General features: G+C 47.1%; 1 protein-coding gene across 6 annotated transcripts in view; it reads right to left on the reverse strand.

Moving 5' to 3' along the window:
- The window catches only part of LOC8043368 (talin-2), a 292667-nt gene that overhangs the window by 54008 nt on the left and 214291 nt on the right, over nucleotides 1-24368 (reverse strand). For all 6 annotated transcript variants that reach the window (XM_040206599.3, XM_029972690.3, XM_029972691.4 and 3 more), the window contains exons 9-26: nucleotides 22385-22448; nucleotides 22199-22303; nucleotides 19989-20078; nucleotides 18968-19033; nucleotides 18801-18902; nucleotides 18663-18739; nucleotides 17914-18008; nucleotides 15512-15600; nucleotides 12116-12371; nucleotides 10619-10670; nucleotides 10382-10535; nucleotides 6492-6593; nucleotides 6268-6435; nucleotides 6024-6125; nucleotides 3106-3321; nucleotides 2439-2582; nucleotides 2246-2374; nucleotides 1145-1258 (exon numbers count right to left, since the gene is read on the reverse strand). In XM_040206599.3, coding sequence (XP_040062533.1) covers nucleotides 1145-1258; nucleotides 2246-2374; nucleotides 2439-2582; nucleotides 3106-3321; nucleotides 6024-6125; nucleotides 6268-6435; nucleotides 6492-6593; nucleotides 10382-10535; nucleotides 10619-10670; nucleotides 12116-12371; nucleotides 15512-15600; nucleotides 17914-18008; nucleotides 18663-18739; nucleotides 18801-18902; nucleotides 18968-19033; nucleotides 19989-20078; nucleotides 22199-22303; nucleotides 22385-22448 — 2125 coding nt within the window. The remainder of the gene's footprint in view (nucleotides 1-1144; nucleotides 1259-2245; nucleotides 2375-2438; nucleotides 2583-3105; nucleotides 3322-6023; nucleotides 6126-6267; nucleotides 6436-6491; nucleotides 6594-10381; nucleotides 10536-10618; nucleotides 10671-12115; nucleotides 12372-15511; nucleotides 15601-17913; nucleotides 18009-18662; nucleotides 18740-18800; nucleotides 18903-18967; nucleotides 19034-19988; nucleotides 20079-22198; nucleotides 22304-22384; nucleotides 22449-24368) is intronic.

Genomic DNA, 24368 nt, shown 5'->3' on the forward strand with positions numbered 1-24368 from the left:
ATGGCTGGTACCCGGCACGCTAGCGTCGGAGCGTCCGCACACACCAGCGTCTATCGTTGAAAATATTTTTAGAAAAGACGCGAGACAAGACCCACGAGACGACGAGAGTGCGAAACGCGAGACGGCGGGAAAACCATGCAAGACCAGAGAGACAATTGATGCAGGGTACTTCGTGTCGGGCGGCCGCTTGCACCACATAACAGATGCATGCTCAGTTACGGTAGTCCGTTTAGTTTCGGTTTTGAAAGGTGACCGAAATTGTGTTTTTTTTTCTGTTTTTTTTGGCGCTGGCTTGGCGCAGATTACCCATATTTTGGCTAAATGTAGCAGGATGTAGCAGGGTTAGCCCATTGGCGCAGTCTGGCGCAATTGGCGCAGCAATCACATCACTGATCTTATCATTTCCTTGTGTAAATATCATTTAAAACCAATAGCTATTTTGTGTATATGTGAATAGCCTCTGAAGACGATTACACATACAAAGTGTACCTACTAAAGCAAAGTTGTTAGTGAGCTGTTTTTTTTTCTCCCGTCCTTTCTATATCTGTTTCTGTTCAAGCTGAGCCATCACCAATATGTACCAACTAGCTCAACTAAAACCTGTAAACAACATTTGAAGATTGGCAAGGTCGTAGATGTTACGAGAAAAAAGAAAAACGGTGCAAAAAGACACATAAACAAGGACAAGGCTAGGGAAATTCCCAAAGTTTACTGCATTCGGCAACACGATCCTGACATTTGCATTTGTGATAAGCCACACAATATCTTCGATATTGAATTTGCATTTACTAGTCAATCCGGCCAAGTTTGGTATAAAGTGGCTTGACGAGGGCATTGCAAGCTTTCCCACTTTGTTCTCTAATTTTGTATTTTTGAGTAAAAGTTGTGTATTCTTTCTACTTGTCCCCGTGCCTTTTCTGTGCAGATTTATTTTCGTAGGAATGACTTTTACCTGCACAGTGTGCGAGGCAAACGCACAATTTCCGGGCCTCGCTCGTTAAGCCTTAGCGCTCGTAGATGGTTGCTGCAATGATCTATCGAAGCAAAGGATGCTACAAACGCGATGAGTCGACGCATGTGTAGATGCACCACCGTGCAAAAAAGAGCCCCCGGAGGTGATGAGGACAACCGTTCCAGGACTCACCCTGCAGGTGCCCATGAGCTCGTCCTGCAGCATGGCATTGCTGTTGTAGGGGCCCGCATTCTGGGCAGCCGCAATGTTCTGCGTGGCGGCCGCAGAGGCATGCCGGGCCGCATTCTGCCGGGAAAACACGCCAGTGTTGCACTCGCGTCCAACTGCGGATATCAGCCAGTATTCGACCAGACTCCATTTCAACTTGATATGAAGCACAGATGCTACCAGAGAGTGGAGCTGTTCGAGGGCAGAGAGCGAGCCATGCAGCCTTTTGACTGGAAGTAGTGACGTGCGCAGAGCTGTACGCGGTTGTTTTTAGAGGGGAGTCAGCATGTCGGATGTTGGTTTCGATGGCTCGTAGCTCTGCCCCCGCTCCCCCCTTTTCCCTACCCTAAATTTTTACACATACGGAATTCAAGGGCGTGTCAAAACATCCCGACCCACCCCTCTGAATCTGTCACTGGATGTGCTATGTGCAGGTTATTGGATCAAACCTAAACTGAAAACTGCAATAAAGCACCATTTTTCTGCAAAACCTGTATCGAAATGTTATCATTTTTTCCATTCCAGAGAGGAGTGCAAGAATAACTTTAGCAGTTCTCAGTTCGAGGGAAAAAATAGGGCATGTAGAACATATACAAAACGAAAAGCAATGAAATAAAACTCTTTTTGAAAGTCAATCTACTCCCCTTTTCAGACACAAACCTGATGCTCTAATGGCAGCATTACACAACTTGTTCACACCAGGAAAACCGAACGACTTGGAAAGCACAGAGCAGAAAGTGGGGAATTGATTAAAAAAAACGTTGGTCTCTTTGTCACCACTTACTGATGAAGGCGAGGATGCTTGATTTAGCTGATCACGTTCTGCTACCACCTCCATTACTTCAGAAATACTAGAGCTTTCGAGACTGCCACTAGATGGCTCTTACTCTTGAGAAGGGTCTATCGCAAAATGCTAGACCAATATGGACAGCTTCTTTTACTGATGAGCAAAACGCTTTGCTGCACCGCATCAAGAAGCCGGTGAGGGCACTATACATATTTCCGGATTGAAGAGTGGCACTCCAACGAAAAGAGGAGACCAGCTGGTCATCAACCTCGACGTACCTCGAGTCGCACAACAATCTTGCGCTTGAGGGCATTGCTGGCGGCCACATTGGTCGCGTTGCGCAGCTCCTCCGCCGCCCGCCGCAGCGCCGCCTGGTTCTCCGAGTCGTGGGGGTTGCTGGCGCAGCCCTGCACAGCCCCCGCCGCCCGTGAGGCGCCATTCTCCGAGAGTGGGCACGCACCCCCCACTCACCTTGGCAGCCTCGATCATGCGTGCCGTGGCGTCTGCCAGCACCTTGGCGGCGGCCAGCAGACGCTTCTGCTGGTCCGAGTCCGGCTGGGCTTGGGCCTCTCCTTTGATAGACTGGATCAGCTGAGCAGTGGCACGTGCGAGCACCTGCACGTACGACGTAAATTTCACTTCGTGCATTCCGCTGCACTGAGGTGGAAAAACCCTTCGAGAAACTGATCAATCGACTCCCCAGACTGGCATTATGCTCAATAGAGAGTGTAATTAGGTAAACAAAATTGAATTTGGGGGTTTTATGTACTGAACCAAAGAAAGGCATCTGGCATGCAACAGCAAAAAACTGAGGAATCATTTTGACCACCCTGGAATCTTTTCATGCACACTCAAAAGCTTGGTTGCCTTCTCCGCAATAGATTTCCGTCAGATTGTGGACATCTTGGCCGGGATTCCAACCCGCTGACAGGGGATCGGTAGACTGGCACTTTGCCTCGGAGTCACCGAGGAATTTAATCACGTGAACGAACGCCACCGGAGCTCATTGGCCGTCGCATTGTCCTTTCTTGCGCCATCGTGCGCAACACTTTCTCAGCCCTGACCGGCAGCCATCGCGACACAACACTGGGGCACTTACTGTCGGCTAAGACGCGTACACGCAACAACCTTGACTTGCCTTGGCCTGGCGCACCATCTCGGGGGCGTCGCCCGTGGAGGAGAACAGCCGGTCGGTGGCGTCCAAGATGGTGTCAAGGGCCCCGTCGTGTGCCGAGGCCCGGGCCCTGCGCTCGGGGGCGCCACGCACCAGCAACAGCAGCTCCTCCAGGGCGTGGCTCACCCGGGCTGCGGCGGCACGCAGGTCGCCCAGAAGGGGCTGCTCCTGCGTCGCGTCCTGCAGGGGCCCACCATGTGTTTTCTCCGATATGCATTTCAGTGAATGAGAATGGGCTTAACGCGGCCCTTTACGTGCGATTTTGAAGACAAGGTCCTCGTTGAGGATGTCATTTTTAAAGTGATGGGAAGTATACCAGCAGCAAGTGGCCACGCTTTCCCAAGAGGTACAAAAGAACAGCGTGAGCGGGAAAAGTTTTGCGGTTCAGATTGATGTTTTGTTAAAAATAACAATGCGCAAAGAACAAAGACAAACGAAGGGAAGAGAGGTGTGTTCCTTTCCTTTGTCCTTTGTGTGCTGTTATGTTCCAACATATCATTGTACCAACTTGCCCAGCTCACCCCCCTTGTACAGTTCAGATAAGGCAGGAAAGGAAAATATTTATTCCAAGTGGAGTAAACAACCTGGTAATGATTAAAGGCCGACACACCAAATTGTGCGCATCTCGACTGAAAACTAGTCCCAGTATTTAGGTTTTCCTGTTGCTGTTTCCTTTCTGTTGGCCCTCTACATCAGAAGGATGACCATACTTCTAGCAACCTACTGAGGCTCCCGTATTTTGCCTGAAAAGTACATATTAAGAAGGCAAATAACCCGGCAATCTATCACATGATTCTAACTTGGTATCTCTTCCTACGCAAAGATTTCTAAAAAAAATATTGTAGGCAAAAGTAAGCATTTACTTTCCTCACAACCTTTAGTTTCGAAGAAGCATGGTCGCTTATTAGAATCGCATACAGACGGCAGCCAATTTTTGGGCAGTCCAGATAATCAAGCAGTCCAAAAGAATGATTTCGGTCAAGATATTGAAGTCCAGCATCACTTTCACCCAGAATCGGCTACCGGCTACTTTCTGCTTGTTCGATACTTATCGTAAAACACCCGACAAGCACCCATTCAAAATTTAGAAATAATTGCGCAAAAATGGGGGATGGGCGCTTGTCCGGCCATCAATTTTAAATATCAATATACTGTGCATATTTCCTCAGATCTTACAAATTTAGGTATGGGTGCTTAGTGTGGTATGGGCGGATGCGCGGTATTCTATGGTACACATTTGTTCTCCATTGTCGCTGAGCCACATTTGGCGAATTCCACCAGATATGTCCATTTATAACACATTAAAGGACCCATGCAAATGAAAACAGTTTTTTTTTTTTAACAGCCTAGATGGAAAAAGAGCGTCATAAAACCAATTCACAACAAAAAAATTTTTTTTTTGGAGCTATATATACGGCGTGAAACGAACTTGTAGTTGGTGCCCGATGGAGCCCGCGGAAAAGTGGCCACTATGGTCATGTGACTGGCCGCTATGAACAAGTGGTGCTTGCGCTCTTTCGGGAGCTTCATATGGGCTTTAAGAGTTACTTATCAATCCTCGTTTAAAGTACAACAAAAAAATGTAGAGCCCTTCCACTTTATGTAAAGATGGAGGACCAGTGAAGCTCTTATCTTTACAACATCTAGGACAATGCCTAGAGGGTGACGTCTAGGACGACCTCAAGAACGACTTCTTAGATAACCTCAAGCACGATGTCTAGAGTACGACGTCTAGGACGACGATGTCTAATAGAACCTAAGGGACGACTTCTATGATGACCTTGAGGACGATGCCTAGGACGATGTCTAGGACGACCTTAAAGACAATGTGTAGGACAACCTCAAGGACGACTTCTAGAATGACCTCGAGGACGACATCTAAGATGACCGCAAGGATGATTCCTAGGACGACCTCAAGGACATTGTCTAGGACAACCTCAAGGACGATGTCTAAGACGACCTCAAGGACGACGTCTAAGACAACCTCAAGGACAACTTCTAGGACTTGAAAGTAAACGTTCAGCAGCCCTCTGCCTGGAACTCGAGGAAAACTTCTAGGATGACGCCTAGAGAAATTCAGCCTTTCCCCTCTGGTGAAAACCAGAGTGGAAAGGCTGGAAAGGTTGCCGCCATCTATGAGCGACGGCGACAACCAGAGAACCGGCAAGCCGGTTGTTTCGTTGCCACCATTGCTTATTGATGGCGGTAGCTGTCCAGAGTTTTGTGTCAACATTTGTTTCCCGCAGACACAATACTGGGGAAACTAGCCCTTAACAGCTTCGCTGTGAAAATGAAGATTAATGAGAAACTTTTAGAGTGTAAAGGATGCTCCTGAAAGAGCGCAAGCACCTCGTGATAGACCTGTGCACCGGTCAGAAATTAAAGGTGGCGGCACGCCAGAGTGTTCCTTTCTGGCGGTGGCAGCGGCGTGCAGAAACGCGTTCAACTGGCAGTGCACCACGCTCAGCATGTGGAGGTGGCATGGCTTTGCGGCGGCGCACAGTTCTACCACATGACCAGGGCGGCTCCCACAGGTGCCAACTACAAATTCGCTTCGAGCCGTAAATATAGCTCTAAAAATTTCTTCTTCATTGTAAATTTGTTTTATGACAAACTTTTTACCATTTAGGCTGTTTAAAAGAACTTTTTTTCCTTTACATGTTTCCTTTAAGATGACGCTCTACCAAAAGAGACAGCTGCACTGTGAAATCTATCAGCAGAAAGCACATGTGAACTCAAATTACATAACAGCAGCCCAGAGTCGGGTCCAACTCCGATCTCCAGAGGACATCCAGTTCCCAGGAAACACTGACTAGGTGGCACAAACCACCACCCGATTTAAAGGGTGTAGCCATACGCATCCATGAATCCCTCCCACCCACCTCGCAGGTGGCGACGATGCTGTCCACGCTCTTGGCAACCTCCTTGGAGGCCTCCGTCAGCTGCTCCTGGCAACTCGGGTTCGTGATGGTCGGGGCCACAATCTGCGAGAGACCCCATGCCGTGCCACCTTTGCAGCATTCACCAGACCTTCCAGGATTGGCTCACGAGAGTGAGCTGTATTGGGTAGGCCGTTTTTACTAGCAGTAATAAAAAGAAACAAAATTAAAACTTTGCCCCGCCCACCTTGGCACAGGCCACCAGCTGCGAGGTGGCCAGGGCCCCCTGGGTGGCGGCCCCGATGACCCTGTTCTGGTGGCCCTGATCCGGGGCCGTCGAGGCCACCTTCTTGGCCTGCAGCACCAGGGCTGCCGTGGCATTGGCCACCTGCTTGGCCGCGCCCAGCAGCTGGTCCTGCAAGGAGCGGCGGCCGATCAAGACCCGCCGAGGAACCCCCGGGAGACGCCCACCTGAAGCTCTGCGTCTGCCTCGTCCTCCTCGCCGATGGTGTACAGCACCGCGTGGCTCGCCTCGCCCACCCGGCTCGCGGCGTTCAGCAGGTTCTGCCGTGGCTGCAGAGGGGGAGGGGCCTCGTCAATGCAATTGTAGTCGCTCCGTTCACTGTCACCGTCTGGTGGTGGCTCCTCCCACCGTCGGACGTCGAATGTATGTAGTAGTGCTTTGGTTTTGGTGACTGTTTCTTTCTGCTTACTCGCATGTTTCCTCCGTCACCCCCGAGGCTGTCTCCGTCGTCAGTTGTAGCCGACTGCATATGGGCTGTTCCCGGCTCACTTTGCAAAACGTTCAATACTAAGGTGCCTTGAACGTGTCTCTGACTGGTATCCATTATAGCCTCAAAGTCAGTCCATCGATTTCCAACTGACAACGTCCCTTAAGGGGGAGACATGGGTCTTTGATGCCGAAAAATTCATAATGTACATCTTTCAAGAATGAAGATTTTGAGATCTGCAGCTATTGTTTTTCTGAATCTTCCAGATTTCTCAGTTTGTGGATGAATATTTGAGCTATACATCAATTCATAATATCTCTGCGGGCTGAATGTGCATTGAAGATGAGTCTACCTAAAATAGAAAGAATAAAAACACGGAAGACTTTCACAGACAACCACACTGTGAAAGTGCTCCGTGTTTTTATTCTTTCTATTTTAAGTATTCATAATCACAACAAGCTTGCCAGTCAAGATGACTCCAAAACACTGCAGCATGGATATCTACATCTAGAAATATAACTTTTTTTGGAACATGTATGTGTGAAGTATAGGAACTGTGCGGATCTAATTCAAGCCCCGACCAGGGCGCCTCTAGCGGCAAGCAGGTCCATTGCATCGGGAAGCTTCTGCCAGTCGCTGCGTTGGTTGTGCGTTGTAGTGGGTTAGCATTGTAATTTCTGAGATGGCTATTCCGCACTAAGAAAGCCGCAACAATTGCTGCGTGGTCGGCTGCAACAGTACGTCGAATATCGCGCACAGCACGAAGTACTACATCGTCCCTTCAAAGCCGTACGAGGCAGAGTACCGCGCGACCTGGATGCGACTTGTGCGTCCATACAGGTTAGTGGCGTTTCTTACCTTCCAGTTCGCGCTTTGTTTAAGCTGCTGACGAATAATACAATTAACTTTTTTTCTATTCTAGCGACGATGGAACAGCATAGACACTGACGGCAAACTCTAAAGTATGCGGCAAACACTTTACCGGAATCGAGAAGTGAAATGTGGTCGCCCACCTAAGCCTACCTACCCTTGGATGCTTCCATCAGCCTACAGGAAGATAGTAGTGGGAATCGCGGAACGGCGTGAAAAAAATCACCCAGTTATTGTCAAGCAGATTCAGAAATAAACATACATAATTACCACAGTCCACTCAACGCCAACTACATTTTTTTTGCGGGCGCTTAATTTTGTTAGCGGAGTACTGCGCTCCGTAAAATCCACTTGCCCATCGAAACGGACCTCCACGTCGTACACGCGGCCAGATTCACGAAGGAGTTTTCCCTTCTTCATATTGGTACCACGGAAGAAGATTCCTGGATTCGTAACCGCCTTAAACCCCGTCGTCATCACTCCGGGAACACTGTCCGCTGTGCTGCTCATCGTCATTGCTTCCCCCCGATGATTCTGCACTGGCTACCGAAGAAGCTTTCCGGATTCGTAATCGCCCACTGTCCTCTGTGGCGTTCGTTGCTTTTACTTCCCGGTCATTCTGCGCCGACGGCACCGGCTACCGAAGGAACTTTCTGAATTCATAACTGCCTTAAATTCCTTCGTAATCACGACGGGGACACTGCCTACCGTGCTGTTCGTCACCGATGCTCCTGCGGCGGCTACCGCTAGGTCGCTGCGAACAACAGGCGACCGCCGCGACTTGGCCGGCTTGCTCGCTTCCTATAGAATGTTGCAAGCAGATTTTTTCAATATAGGCGTAGAAAATATTTTGAGCGACTTATCTATTTATTATTTAGTAGCCACACATTGAACACTAACTTAAATGTCCCTAATAACTGCCAAATCTTAAAATACTCCCAACGTTGCATTCTTTACACTTCGTATGTACCTAATACTGCCAAAAGCAAGGGTGTCAATGCCAAATGGAGCTGCAGAAATAGATTTCGATACCGGTTAACGTATTTACTCGCACAATGAACGCACTCGCGTACTGAACGCACCCCCCAAGTCGGCTCTCAAAATTTTGACTTTTTTTTCACTCGCATAATAAACGCACCCCCAACTCGGATGTCAAAATTTTGACCCCCCCCCCCCCCCAACGCGTTTGAAATGAACGCACTCTTCTATCCTGGTGCAGCGAGGTCGCGAATGCCTGGGCAGCGTGGGCGAACAAAATGCCTTGCAAAAGGCGTTAAAAAAATTCGAAAAGATCCAACGGAAACAAGAAAAAAGAACATGGAGAGGAGCTTTTTTTTTTGCACAGCACAGTCTGGACATTGGTTTCGCGCGCTGCCGCGCGCAAGGAGGTAAGAAAGAGAAGCGCTCTAAGCGAACGAAACAGCTTGCAAAAGGCGGCAAAAAGAAAAAAAAAACAAAAAACACGGAACTTAGAAAAAACAAAAACAAAAAGCCTTTTTTTTTTTTTTTTGCACAGCGCAGTTTGGTTACGGGGGGGGGGGGGGGGGGGGTCGGGTCGCACGTTGTGCGCAAGGAGGTAAGAAAGAGGAGCGGAGAAGCCCTCAAACGACACAGCTTGCGAAAGGCGGCAAAAAAAAAAAAAAAAAAAGAAAAAACGGAATTGAGAAAAAAAAAACAACAACAGAAAAAGAAAAGCTTTTTTCCTTTCTTTTTTTTTGACCAGCGCAGTTTGGTTACGGGGGTCGTGCGTCGTGCGCAAGCACGACGCACGACCCCCGTAACCAAACTGCGCTGCTTAGGCGAGGGCGCTGCTTAGGCGAGCCCTCGCCGAAGCAACGCCTAAGCAAACAAAACAGCTTAGAAAAGCGGCAAAAAAAAAACGAAAAAAAAAAAAACAAACCAAAAAACAAAGAAAAAAAAATTTTTTTTTTTTTTTTTTGCACAGCTTGGGGTTAAGGGGTCGGTCGCCGCGCACAAAGATATAAGAAGTTGCTTCGATGTTTCAGGATAAAAGGTCCGTTCATTATGCGAGTAAATACGGAAATACGGACGCAAAAATTTTACTTCGCGTAATGAACGCTCCCCCTAACTTTGCATCGATTTTTCGGAAAAAAAAAAGTGTGTCCATTCTGCGAGTAAATACGGTATCTAGCCATGTATGAAAGAGAATATTTTGTTGAGTCGTTTTATATATTTTCCTACTGTTCCTCCAAACATAAAGAGGCGAGTTTTATTTTATATTGAGGACTAATGTACCGATTCAGAAAGTGCTCAGATATTTAAAATCGGCTCTAAAACCCGAGCAAGCTCGTGCAGTTTTATTGGGTTTGGTCATGAAATACAGAGGAAAGCTCGAAGACCAGTGCTCCCCCTGAAGTGCCATGTCATTGTTGCCTGCCCCCATTCCGGTGGTGGCCCATCCGTAGTAGAGGATGTGGCAGATGCCCGTCCCGATGCAGAGCTGGTACGCCGCGACGACAGCGACACTCGCGTTCTCTCGCGCTTCTTGCTAGACCTTCTACAACCAACCGCCAGCATCACAACATCCGACAACACGATGCTCCAGCTTTTGCGACGTCATTGGTTGCGACGTCGGGAGCGCTTTCGACGTATCCGAAGAATAGGACGCTAAATGCACCTGTCAGAGATGCATTCTGGGTACCGAACTATTGGTAACCGGGGCTTCCCGCTCGATTGGCAGCCAAACACCAAGGCGACCAAGCGCAGTCGATTCGGTCGGCTGAACGTCGCCTCACCCACCTCCTTGTTCTGGGGTTCTGCAGCCCGCAGGAGGTCCGAGAAGGCGTTGCAGAGGCGGCGTGCCGCGTCCAGCAGCTTGTCCCCAGAGTCCTCGTCGTCCATCAGGGCAGCTATCATCTTCACGTCCTTGGACATTTCGGGCAGGTTGCTCGCTCTGCGTTCGACGGAGGGAGAGACGCGTGAGGGCTCAGCCCTCCTGACGCTTCGGGGCTGACGAGGGTGTGGCGTTGCACTCACATGGTGGTGATGGCTGCCCCAACAGCCGGCTGGTCAACCTCCTCCGGCGGGCCTGCAGTGGACGAGCGCATTAACATCACCAAATGGGCAACGAAAGGGAGCCGTCCGTACGATACAAGAAGGTCGGCTCAAACGTTAGACAAACGCAAAGAGGGGGAACGAAGAGTCCTTTTGCTAGAAAACGTACAGTGCAATCCACATTTAAAATGATACCACATATAACGATGTACTGCTTGTAACGATCAGTTTCTAAAACTTTTAGACTAAAAACGCTCAGTTTCTAGTTCAGATACAACGATAATCAGTTATAACGATTGAATTTTCGGGTTTTCTCATTATTGTTATAAGTGGATTGGACAGTATGTCTGTGCCCGTCTAAATATGCGCCCTGAGCTGCCGTTCTCAGAGAGGCCAAGAGCAAGAACTACAGCAGTTTTCGGGTTACTGTCTGCAAACATTACAGATTATTGTGAAATGTTCTTTGGCTACGTCGCGCATTTCATTAAGCCCAAAAGTGAAACCTGGCTCGACACCGATTGGTTTAGAGTGGGGGGAAGAGGCCATCACGGTAAAAAAGAGTTTTTATCAGACAAGAGTCGAACCAAGACTCTCGTATTTATTTGAATATAAGACTACCTTTTTTCTTTTCGGAAATGTTGTAAAAAATTAAGGGTCGACCTATAATCGTGACCAGAGAATTTTGATGTACATTCGTGATCGAATTTTGCGACTCTACTGAGCACATGGAGCTATCGAATCACCAAGCCAGCGTTGTCATAGCGCTGCGCAGTTTCTTGTTTCGGAAAGCTCTTGCCGCACGAAAGGACCAAAACAGCAGCAGCTGGCGGCCCGTCGTGGCCGCTGCTTGCGCGCATCGTTCGGGCGTTGTGTTTCACCCCTATCCGCGGCCAGCACAGATGGCCGCGGATTGGGGTGAAACGCGACGTGCCCAAGGGCCCAACCACATGGCCGAACAGCCCAACACGGGCCATACTTGGCCACAGACCTTGCTATCTCCCCTTCCCTCCCTCCCTCCCTCCTCCCTCTCCACCTCCTCCTCCTCCTCCTCTCGGGGATAAGCAGCAAAACATAATACAGAGGTTACTTTCCTCGCAGTGTTGCTTGCGTCTTTGTATTTGTCCTTTAGTCGCTTCGCCCGTCTCCACTCTCTTTTGTTTCTTGTCGCGCCACTTTGCGACGGTGTCAGTGAAGTATTGTTGCCAGTTAGACAGTCAATGCGATTAGTCAATGCAAAAATAGGAGACTTTCAATGCGTTGCTTTCGCCCTCAATGACCAAGTAATGCGCAAGGTAGTTAGGCCGGAATGGATTGTGAGGCAGAAGCTTGATCTTGATGAGAAAGACATTCACTGCCTAAGGTTAGCAAATTATTTCTATAGGCCAATAGGCAATTTGCAGGTTCGGGTTTGCAATTTGCAAGTCCTGCTCCAGTTATCGAGCAAACTCTAGGGCGGAAGGCGGATGCGTGGGCACCCACCCGACGTAAGGGTGACCACTTGAGCAGTGGCGGCGTTCATGGCGGCGATCTGGGAGGTCAGGTTCTGTTTGTGGGTGTCCAGGCTCTGCTGCTTCCACTGCAGCGAGGCCGGGTCGCTGCCCAGTTGGGGACGCTGCTCCGGGAGGTCCAGCTCTCGCAGCGAGGCCTGCACGGCCTCCCGTCCCGCGTCCAGGCTGCTCAGCAGCGCCCTCTGGGGCTCTGACGGGAGCTCCCGCACGTGCGGCTGCTGCGGGGGCTGAGAGGCGAGAGGCCGTCACTCCAAGCTCGGCCAACCGTCTAGTCGATCGGGCGTACCACCTGGCACGCTGATCTGCATCTGTACCCCACGCGGGGCTTGGTCTCGGATTAACGACACCTACCAAAAACTGGACTTCTCGGTCGGGACTGATACGTCAGCTGCATTTCAAAGCTCTTCTCCTCGTTAGTAAGCCAACCCCGAGGCATCCCCTCAAAGGCTCGAGTGCCGTGTACCAGCCACTCGAGTGAAAGGAAGGAAGCTGACTTGCGAGCCCATTCCGAAATGGTGAGGCGGATATTGCGAAGAGAAAGGCACGTCGGGAGACGGGTGTAGTACGAGTTTGACGAGCTGACTGAGGTTTGTGGCATTCAGGCTGCCTCTATGAGCCATACTTCCAAGGTCCTTCCAAGTGCTCGTGAAACTACTCTAGAGATTATCTCGCATCTTCCGTCCAAATTGCCCAGAAAGCTGAAGCAACCCAAGTGGTGCTAGACCAGGCCCTCAAGTTTCGGCATCTTTTTATCGCTGATGATTTATCTATGGACTATTTCATCTCGAAACAAGTAGGGTCTAAAGTTTAATTTTGACAAGCAAAATACATGTTCTGGGGGCAGCTCTGAAATGAAAGAGGGCACCAACGGCAAGTTTGAGAGATTTTTCATTTTTTAGGTTACAAACCACTAAAGCTGCCGAGGTGAAAACTGATATATTCCCTGCCTGTCATGAATTTTTCTTTCTGACTGGCTTAAATTACCGTGTCTAAAACTTTTTAGATGCTCTCAATAATAGGGATTATTATGCTCAAAGTAAAAAAATTTTCTACCAGCTTTGAAAGTCAAGCCTTCCTGTATAATACATTTCCTTCAGCAGTCCAGTAAAAAAAATATCAGCAAGATCCCGCTGTACAAGATCAAATGGTAGCCTGCTTCCCACTCCCACCCAATCATCTAGCCGAGCAGACCCTTAGTAACAGCAAAGAATGTGCCAGCCTACTTGGGATGCCAACGAGCATCCAACAGCTGCAGGCCGGTCCTCACCTGGAGAGTCCTCTGGCAGCGTGAAGGGGGAGAAAGATAGCACTCAGGAACAATGCCCCACACTAGTGACCACTAGCAGCCGTAAGTGACAAGACCGCATAAAACCAATGTGTCACCGGAGATAAACTACCTATGCCCGAAGAGGACTGCAGTTGGAAAAACTCTCTCTTTTTCAGACGTTAACTTCTCAAGCATTGGCAAACAGTGTTTCACCATTCGTGCCACAGCCTACTTTTTTTGTGCCAAATATATAGACAAGGTGCAGTTCTTGACTCCAATGGCCTAACTACTAATGCAATCATCGGAGTGGTTCAAAATCGTGCTGTCCGCTTTATTCTTTTAAACTACTCCCATTTTCAAGTGCTACTGCAATGAAATCACAACTAACCCTTCCCAATCTCTCCTCTCATCAAAAAAAAACTTCCCGGCTTTGCCGTCCTCATAAAGTTTATTATTCTGCAACTTTAGAAAAGTCCCTTTTTAGCCCGCCCAGTTATATTTCAGCAAGACTCGACCACACATGCAAGATTTCCCGGCCTAAGACTACCTATACAGCATTCTAGTGAAAAACCCGAGACTGAGGTAATGACAGACGACGACAAGAAAGAGAAGGAGAACGGCTCAATGTTTTCCTTCTCTTCCTTGTCCTAGTCTGACATTATCTCAGTCTCGGTTTTTTCACTAAATGTTTAATATACACCAGCTCACCTGCACTTTTGCGTTCTGCTCATTAAAACAGCATTCCAACATTCTCTCTGACCCACTACCACTGTGGATGATAGCATCGTCACCATCACCGATAGCACCAAGTTTGGCCTCGCACTAACCACCCACTCCCTTCTGCAATGCTCCTCAGGGCCCGGAGGGTATTTGTAAATAAATAAATAAATAAATAAATAACTAAGCAGTACACAGTGGGCTCGCGATGATTCAAACTCAAATATTTTATACTTGTGGTTAATTCAAACAAATTTCAAAATTTTGGTTGTCCCGCTGCGTTTTTAAAATACTCATAAGCCGCTTAATTCAAACGGCGTCTTCGTGAAATGCATACTTTTTGCTCTCGCAACCCCATTTAGTGTGCTTCTTTCCGAGCACCGGTGCGCTGCAGAGAGGCCACACTCACGGAGCTTGCTTCCGCGGGTGTTGCTTCTCTGCAGTGCTACGGTGCTCGGTGAGAAGTGCTCTCAACGGGGCACGGGCAGGCACACATGAACGGATACGACGTGAAAATTTCCACGGCAACTTGCGCAAATGCTGTGACATGGCGGCATTGCATAGGTCGACGTCACAGTGTCCGCACAAGTTGCTATGCAAAATGTTGCACGGTGCCCATTTGCATCGCTCATGTGTCCCCGGCTTCATAGTCCACATCAGACAACTTCTTGACCTGATGAACAAACTTAATTTTGTTTTGAGTTGTCATGTGCTGTCTAAGGAGTCCACAATAAACAACAATTTTGAAAGATAAAATTATGTCATACATTTCACAAATGTTCCATGAGTGGCATACCCTGCTTATCATCAGCAGGCCTATGTAGAGGAAATCATCAAATATCTGCTTTGCATGCATAGCCATCCATATGGCAAATCATTATTTTATTTTGTATCATATTTAGATGAATTTCTGATAATTTAAACAAAATTTGTGGCGTACTAGAGTTTGAATTATTGAGGTTGACTGTAAAACGTGCCTTTTTTTGCCACAAAATTAGGTTCTACTGGGAAATGGTGTATGAACTGGACGTTTTCCCATACAAAAAGAATGGGCATTTCAAAGCTACTCTGATTAATACGAGCCAAAAGCCTTCAATTCGGTAATGACAGACTTTTCTTACAAGCTCGAATCAGTGAAACAAAATGCATTGGTCGGCACTATTTTTCCAGCAACTAATAAACACTCCATTTTTTAGGGCACACACCTGTCTTAAGTAATACTGACACAAATTCTTCATCCAGTATTGACTCATGCCTTCCAACTAAAGGGGTCAGCGAGGATGCAGACAAAGTTGAATCGACATTCCCATCAGGCGACAGCCACGGATGTGCTGCTCCCAGACAACACCTAGCACGAAATGGAGTGCCCGTCCGTCTGCTCACCACGGCTGCTGTGTGCGCAGAGATGGCCTGGCCGGTCTCCGTCTGCTGTTGCGGGGAAGGCATGTGGCCCTGGACACCCAGCTGGGGCCCTGCAACCAGAGGCCACATCACCTCCCCGGCCTCGCCCGTGTCGTATTCATGGTCTCGGCACACAAAAATGCCGTTGCATTGCAGGAAGGAAAATGGTTGATTGTCACGTGACAGGCTATTAAGAAAACTTTTACAACCCAATTTGGCCAGTACTGATTGCTCTCCTGTAGCATCGCCTGCAAGACAAACTATGACGCAGCAAAATCGCCTATTAAGGTGAACCTGCACTCACTAATATAGCTAATTTTATTTTGGTCGCCTTGTAAACAGCATCCTGTCCTAATAGAGGTTTCTGCTGCTTTTACCATCAGGGTGTATGCACTGTCGGGGACGTTATGGTTCCTTTAGATTTCTGTATGGTTATGAAGGATTACCCTTTTTCTGCCTGTAGTTACATCATGCCGAGGCAGCTGGTCAACTGGCATTCTGCATTCAGCTGACAAATACTGTAGGAGACTGTCTGTATTCAATGGGATGTGTGTTCCATCTCTAATGGTACATTTACACCTGAAAAGAAATCTGCCGCCGTGGGAGCGGATTTGCTCCCGGCGGCGGCGGCGATGAGCTGGTTGTGTTTACATCTATTTCCTTCGAGCAGTGGCGGCAGCATCGGCTGCGGCAGCGGTTCCCGTAACGTCTCGTCAAATATGACGAGAAGGCGCGAGAGTTCCTGCCTCGACTCTCTCTCTCCCGGGCGTTGCTGCTCCTGAAAGAACGTCTACTCGTGACATAAGCAGCGTCGCACCGCGCAAGAATGCCACTTCCGGTCAGCGAAACGCCTCATTCGGCGGCAGAAATATGTCCTGGACCAAAAGGGCTCGCCGCCGCGTTTTTCGCCCAGCGTTTCGCCCCAGCGGTGAAAGCTGGGCGGAGTCGCTAGCGGATCCGCAAGTGTAAACGTACCATAAGTGGTGCATGTCTAATGGCCTTGTTCTGAACAACTCGAAAACAAGTTATTTCACGCAGTAGAGAATGTGACATTATGCACTTCTGCTACACTTTAGATACTAGTTTTTACTCATGTGTCTGCTTTGGGACTTGGCTGTTTACATAGATACTGAGATTTCTTTTAATCATCAGGTTGCACGTGCTGTGATTCCGTCTCTACATGTCTTAGGTGTCACATAACGCAGATATCTAATAACTTTAGGAAGCCACTTTGTTTTCTCATATCCTTTCGTTCCCTTGCACGAAGCCAAGTTGAGCTTGCCTCAATCGTGTGGAACACCATTGGAGTGACCAAATCATCTAGTATTGAGCACATCCAAAGAAAATTTGTAAGTGTGTTTTATGATCGCCATTTACAACCCAGTGTATTTTACGAATATAATAGAATTTGTAATCTGACTGGCTTAAAATCTAGACAAATGATTTGGGACTTTATGTTCTTGTACAAGGTTGTAAATGGTTGTCTAGACTCACCAGCGCTACTGAACTGTGTACGTTTTAGAGTTCCTCAAAGGGTAAGCTGTGTTCCCTTCTTATTTTATCCTTTTCCTTAGTACAAAACTGATCCCATAACCCATTTGCAACTGATTTTCAACAAAATTGAATCTACCTCAGGCAATCTTCATATTGATGTTTTTGGACCCGAAGGAAAATTTTGACAGTGCATTGATGTTTTTCTTTCGTCCTGATATGCAGACCCTTGTTTTGTGAATTGGATGCAATCTTTTTTTAGTGCACCACTAAAAAGGCCTAGAGTTGTTTGTGCAGCACCCAAAATAAAGCAAATAAATAGTAGATGAAGATGTTCACTTGGTTTACCTTCTACTACTTTAAATGCAGTAGTGTTGTTAAAAGTAAACCTCTCAGGAGGAGAACTCTGAGATAAAAGAAATAAATTAAATAAGACTAGCATTTAGTGAGCTCCAAAACTGCGTGCCTGTTTTCAGTAGAGTTCTAATTAGAGCAAGCCCAGATGACCAAAGCCAATTTGGAAGGCCCATGCAGCTTCCTCCAAAAGAGGTGGTGCCTTCAAACAAGCCACCAAGAGGGCAGTAGCTGTTTTTCTTTTCTTCTCCTAAAGTTCAATAATCTGCCAGTTGTTCGGCTCACTCAAAAGCGGTCTTCACAATTGTGAAGCATTTTACGTACATATCTACGTTCATCCCACTTGAAGATTCACTCAAAATCGCTCTTAGAACAGTAACTAAGCCACAGTTACAGCCATCTTTGCTGGCACAGTGCAGACATTATCTAAAACACACATTACCTCAAAGAGCTGTGGGAAGGTAAAGCCCAAACGCTTCAGCTCCCACAAAAAAAAAAAGAAAAAGAAAAAGAAAGAAAGAAAACCTTAAGAACCTTACCCTGTGCTCCGGGCCGCACCACGGCTGGGAGGGCCACCGAACCCGTGCTCGGGAGCGAGGGCTTGGCCGCTGGTGTGTGCTGCAGGATCGTGGCCCTGGGCACGGCACGAGGTCGAGAGAGTCACACACCCAGGTGGGCCCCATGGGTACACTTCTTGACCACCTCTCTCCGTCCGGCGAAACCGCAAAACCATTTATAATTTTGACTCGAGGCTGCCCAAAACCGACCTCTATTGAGTGCATAGTGAATCTGCGATGCTGGCTGATCCTGCACTTTTTCAACCTAGCTTTTGTGGAACAATCTAAAAAGGGACTGTTAATGCTTTCTCTCTCAGCTGTACTCGGAAAGGGACGCAAAATATGCGCTATGAAACAGGCGGCTCACTAGGTGTTGAATACGAGGTGCGGACTATGCAGGAGGCATTTGCATTCCCTATTACAGTTGAACCTCAGCCTAGTGGAATAGCAGTTTGAGCCAAAGGCTTTGTTAAATCGCAAATTTAAATAAATATTTTAGAGGTAATATTTGTCTCCCAAGTTCCAAAACCTATCCTATAAATTGTAATGTTGACCCTGAAACTCGGAAAGAAGCTTGAAGACAGAGTAGAAGAGAAAGAACTGAAGTGCTCGCGTCCGATCTGTTACCCGCATTGGCCTTCTTTAGGCGATGCCAAAAATTTGCCACTATGGCTTTGATATCTAGGCAGAGTTGGTAGCGTGAAAAGCAGTTGCTTGCAGGGGTCGCTTACTTGGCAGGAGACACGCTGTCTTCCACCATGGTGGAACCCTCGTCCCCGTCAATGCCAAAGTGGTCCTTGGCCTTTTTCTGCCGAAGGAGAAAGAGACCATGAAGATTTTCAAGAAGGCCCGGCCGTCCCTCCGCAGACCTTCTTGAGGATGATGTCGATGTAGCCCGCAATCAGCTGCGAGATCTGCTCCCCTTCCGTCGTCTGGACCGAGTAGTAGGACTCCGAGTAGTCCCCGAAGTCCTGGGTGGGGACGAGAGGGCAGTGAGTCAGGGGCCAGGGGAGGATGGGTGGAGGGAGCCACTCACCAGGGTGAAACTGTTGGGGGATGCCGCCCAGCGACGCACTGTCGTCAGGGGCCACACCTTCATGATCTGCGAAAATAATGCTTGGGGTCACGCCACATTCCCTTCTGAAAGCCTGTTCCCACCGCTACACCCCACGTTCCTAGCCGACCTTCAAGCTCTTTCCCTGCATGGGTAACGTCGAGGCATGGGCACACCTCGACGTTGCCCACACGGGTAAAGAGCTTGAAGGTCGGCTAAGAACGCCACAATCCTAAATTATATGGAAGCTCGCTTTATTTAAAATAACAAAAAAACACAATTTCTGTAATTTGTTTCACTGATCTGCAAGGGAAAAACTTAATTTTTTAAAATTAAACCAAAGCCTACTTGAAACGTTTCCGTTTTATACATTTTCCCGGATGTTACATTAACAAGCCCCCGACAAGGTGTCCGTGAATGTTAGATGTATTAATTTTCCTTACATTTTCTCGACGTACATCAATTTCCCGTTTGTTGCGTTCACCTTCCCGGCTTCTACTCGCAAAGAGTGCCATTCGAAGCGGCCGACTCAACAGGGTGGGTGCCTGTCTATTAGAATAAGGGATACGTTAGGACTGCAGAAACATGGCATTCTATGTCGTTCTCTGCTATTGGCATGTCAATGAGTCTTAATGCAAACCTGCATTCTAAAAGAAGCCAAATCAAATTTTGCACGCATGTGAGGTATGCTACGGTAGAGTGTAAAAAAAACATCAGAAGTGGGGAGGGGAAAGCTGCCCTTTCCACATTTGCACCCGTTGCTCTCTATGCTCTCCTCTGACCACACAAAGCTTTCACCACAATCGTGTTGCAAGAAAGAAAACCTAGGAGAGGACAATGAGGCAACACTTTGTAAAGGCGCGGTGGCACGTGCCAAGAGGGCACACTGCTCTCCGAACTTCTCATTAAGTGCAATTCTGCGTACGATGGTTTTGTCAATACACAGACAGAAACGCAGCTTGAAACTTTTTTCTCCAGGTCTCGCTTCGAGGCAGGCACCCACCTCCTTGGTGCGCTCATCGAGACGCATCACGCTGTCCTTGGTGACTCCCAGCAGCCGGGGGACCAGCTTGTTCTTGCCCTTCATCTTCTCCTGCAGAAAGAGTGTATTGCCATCCGGTGCTCCATGGGTCTTCGACAGTTCTGTCAGTAAATTGTTATGTGCATCTTTCACAAAAGCAAAAAAAGCTTGCTACAGAAGCTCAGGGTGCTGACTTTCAGGTCTGCAGAAGGATTCTTGAAGGAGTACTCTCCAAACAATATATAGGTACAAACACAAATTAATATAATTGACAGAGTTCAGTCCCCAGCCCTCCTATTTTACGTACCAGCTGCAAGCGATTCAGAAAAGTTCCAAAGGAGCCCAAAAGTAGCCGATACACAGGTGGCCACTGCCACAAAAGAATACTCGAGATCCAGGTGAGGAGACACGTCTTTGCACTGGCACTTCTGCTCGTTTGCAGGTTCACGAAATGCAAGATCCCAGCTCATCATATATTGATAAGCGAAGCAGGGGCCTAGCATATATATCGGTGATTTGATCAGTCCAAGGTGCTTTGAACACTTTTTGGAGCAGCTAAAAATTCATTTTGGAGCAGCAAATCAAACTTTTGGAGCATAAGTTTACACTGCAGTTTCATTCCTACCACTGCAAATATTTATATATTAAGATGAATGTGTTGGCCTGTCCATGAAGAGACATTGTCTGCTTCTCTGGGGTTTGCCCAGGCAGGCTCTGAGACTCTTGGCTCTGCCGCCACTACTCCCTCCTCTTACCGGCAATCTAGCCGCTGCGTGCGCTGTGCCGCCACAGAGAGGGCTTCTCTAGTGGCTTTTTTTGGAACTACGCCGCGCGAGAGCCAATGAGAGCCTCGTTCCCTGATGACGCGCACCAGCCAATAGGACCATAATCCATCAGAAATCGGCTTCGCTTGGGAAAGGGGATTTCAGGTGCTGTTTGGCCAACGTTTGGCGTGGTTTGAAAGCTGATGATGTCGGTTTTCTCCGTGGGACAGTTAATGCTTTTGCATTAAGAAAAGGAGCCGACAGTGCTTCTGTGGCTGACATGACAGTATGTTCACTGCATCATTCGTGTATGCCTCGAGACACATCACTTCCATGACCAACTTTTTGTGATATCGACTCGCAACCTTGGAACACCTTTCAAGCGCGGAGAAAGACATAGTTCTATGTAAAACAAAAATGGGGTATTCTGAAAAAATAAGCTTGATCGGAGCGTGGGGCTAGTGGTCCTGAGGAGAGGCCTCCCCCGTTTCCTTTCAAATCTCAAACTATTGACAAAAGTGGGTTCACCGTCTATCTCAGCAAGTTTTGTCCAGGACAACGGATCGTTGGGTCACGACCAAAGCCACGTTTCTAGTTTTCAGTCTGGAGTTCTTAGAAGGTGGGGTTGTGTTTTTATAATGCTGTAAGCTATGATTGCAGGATGGAAAGGGGCAGCCAAAGGCTCCATCTCACCACCACACCTTGTCTAGCCGCAAAGTGGAGCAGTGAAATAGAAGGAAACAAGCATTACGGACATTACATCAAGGATATGAGTTGTTTTAAATTAGCATTATTCATTAAAGCAACATTTCTTTGCAAGTTTTCTTTTGGGGCTGTTAGTACTATTACCAATGATGGCAATGGTGCGAATGCCCAATCCAGCTCAAGAAGTATAATTTGCTGCAGCCAAGTTCTTATTAATTTAGAGCAGGTTTGTGTCTGGATAATATTTGTTTTTATATTTGATCTTGAAAAATTAAGCACATTGCAAAAATGAACTTTTGATGTCGGAGAATCGGGAATCTATCACTCCAATAAACTCCAAATTTTCGGCAAAAAATAAACTCTGAAAAACGCCCTCAGAATTTTACGAGAAATAAACTCTTAAAATATGGAACCCAAATTATAACATATCCATATCACTCAATAAATATTGAATAGATAGCACTGATATTTACACTTAAGATTGCAAATTACTGTACCTACGTTTTCCATAATATGTATTATTTTACGTAAACCGTTTAGCTGATGTATTTTCTGTATATATGTTACTCTGATTTTTTTTTTGTTTATCTTTCGCAAAAGATTAGCTCTTTTATCCATGGCTCCAGCTTCTGTAATCTTCATGGAAACGCAAATAAATTTATTAGATTTGATTGAGAACAGAAAGGCATGCAGTACCCAAAGCAAGCCCGAGAGATGCCTTACCTTGACGAGGAAGAAAGTGACGCCGTACGTCTTGAGGGATCGTGCTAGGGCCACGTACTTGACCTTGGCATCCAGCTCGGAGGTGCCAATGGCTTTGCGGTGCTCCTGGGGGTGGCGAGGGGCACACGTTCGACAAAGTCCAACAATTTTCGGAGCCAAGCAATGCAGCGTCCAAGCGGGACTCACCGCAAACACCTTCTTCTCAATGCCCTTGATCTTGGCATAGTCCTTGGGCAGGAACTCTTTGAGGCTGCACACATGAATACGGCGCTGACACGTAACCATTGGAGCAAGCCATGAGCTCAAGATGCAGAGGACTGCAAAGCTCAAGCCTACGACAAGCCTGAGCAGCACGAGACGACCGAGCCAACAATTCTCCATTAAATTTGAGAAGGGACAGCGAAGCATAGGCTCAAGCACTCGCACACCCGAAAGACCGAATAGTGCCTTCTAGCTAAAGGCCTTCGTCCTCACCAGCTCCTTTGACACTTTCGTGCCAGGTGAACAAGGGCCAGACAAACTATTAAACCACGAGCATATAACTGATGATAAAGCTCATAAAAAGCCTACAATTACAGCTGGTATCCTAATACAAAGAAATGCACCTCCTCGTGGCTTGTGATCAGTCTGGCCACTCCTGGCCGTTTCATAAGTACAAATGACTTCTTTGATCACCTGCACTGCAATAGTGCAGCAAGATGCCACTAGCTGCTGGTGCGAATACCGTGAAATACTGGGGAAGTACCCACCCCACTTTCACCGAAAAATGGGTGAATCTAGACATGGGCACTTGTCCAGTCAAATCTGTAGAAACCAAGATGGCGGCCAATGAAGAGCTTTGATGGCAGGGTAAAGAGAATCGAAGAAAGAACATTGTATTTATACAATATCCCCGCCATCGCCACTGGAGGTCTTGTGGCCGCTGCAACAAGGTAAATGCTTTCGACTGACGCTGGCACACTGGAAGTAGTGGGCACTTAATGAATACTTTGCAGAATTTCCGAGCCTGGAAAATGTTAATAGTGGGCGATTGTACGAAATCGGTGCTTCCATACTATTTTACGGTATGTGTAATTGTAAACCTTCAGTAAGAATGATTACCTAGGACATGAACAGACTAGAGATAAAAACTTTCCCTGTGGCTGGGGGCCTGTTGAAGTAAGAAAGCAGCACTGACAGATGTTCAAGGGGGCACACGACCAGACTCATTGGTCTGTCCAGCACCTCACAGTTTTTTCGCAACGGTAACAATACAGTAGCCTGCAACTCAGTTTTGTGCCTCAGCAAGAAACAGGCTTAGCAAAATACTGGGTCATCCATTTTTAACTCAATCTAGGTTGTTGTATGTGTATTGGTCTTCAAGAAATGGTTTGCCAGTTTACTGTATATTTGTATTTATAAAATATTCCGACGCAAATATGAAACAAACTAATTTACATAATTCATAGGGGTATGCAAATATTCAAAATTTAAAATATAAATCGGGTATCATAAATTTAATAATCATATTCAATTCGTAAACTAAGTCTTCGGTATTCTGGAATATTCGACATGCTACAAATATTCGAAAGTAACCAAATATTTGAGATTCCATTTGAAAGCATTATAGTTTTTCTTTCGGTTTTGGTGAGAAAGGGTAATCTAAAGCAACATAGCAGACATAGTAGCAACTTCGTGCCTAGACCGTCCTATGGGCGATGTGGTAGTGGTAATCTGTGGCTCTGTTTAAAGTTCTTTCCCGACTATTTAACTTATGATTAAACTGATGCAACGATTATACAAGCGTGCATCCGGATTTGTGATACTTCATCCATCCATGTTATGGCCGTTGGAGACGATTGCGGTGAATTGTGGATTGCTTAAATAAATAATGCAATCTTGCAAACTTCTGCTTCAAATAGTACTTGGCAATATCTGATGCTCCAGTGCCAAGCAAGAGTGTGTTTTCTTGGCTGGAAATTTAGTTTTCGCCCAAAGAGTGCCCTCCTACCTGACCATGTGCAACAGTTGGTTTTCTGCACGTCAACTTACGATTTTTATGTGTGCAACCAATCCGTGTTTATAGCATGCTGATCGTGTCTTTTTTATTGTTGTTAACAGGAAATAAAAATTCTGTCGAGAATACCTTTGACTATCTATTTCCGATTCAATACTTGAAGCAAAGTGTTTG

This window comes from Ixodes scapularis, unplaced genomic scaffold (genome assembly GCF_016920785.2).
Source record: "Ixodes scapularis isolate PalLabHiFi unplaced genomic scaffold, ASM1692078v2 PGA_scaffold0__279_contigs__length_252992795, whole genome shotgun sequence".
NCBI classification, from domain to species: Eukaryota; Metazoa; Arthropoda; class Arachnida; order Ixodida; family Ixodidae; genus Ixodes; species Ixodes scapularis.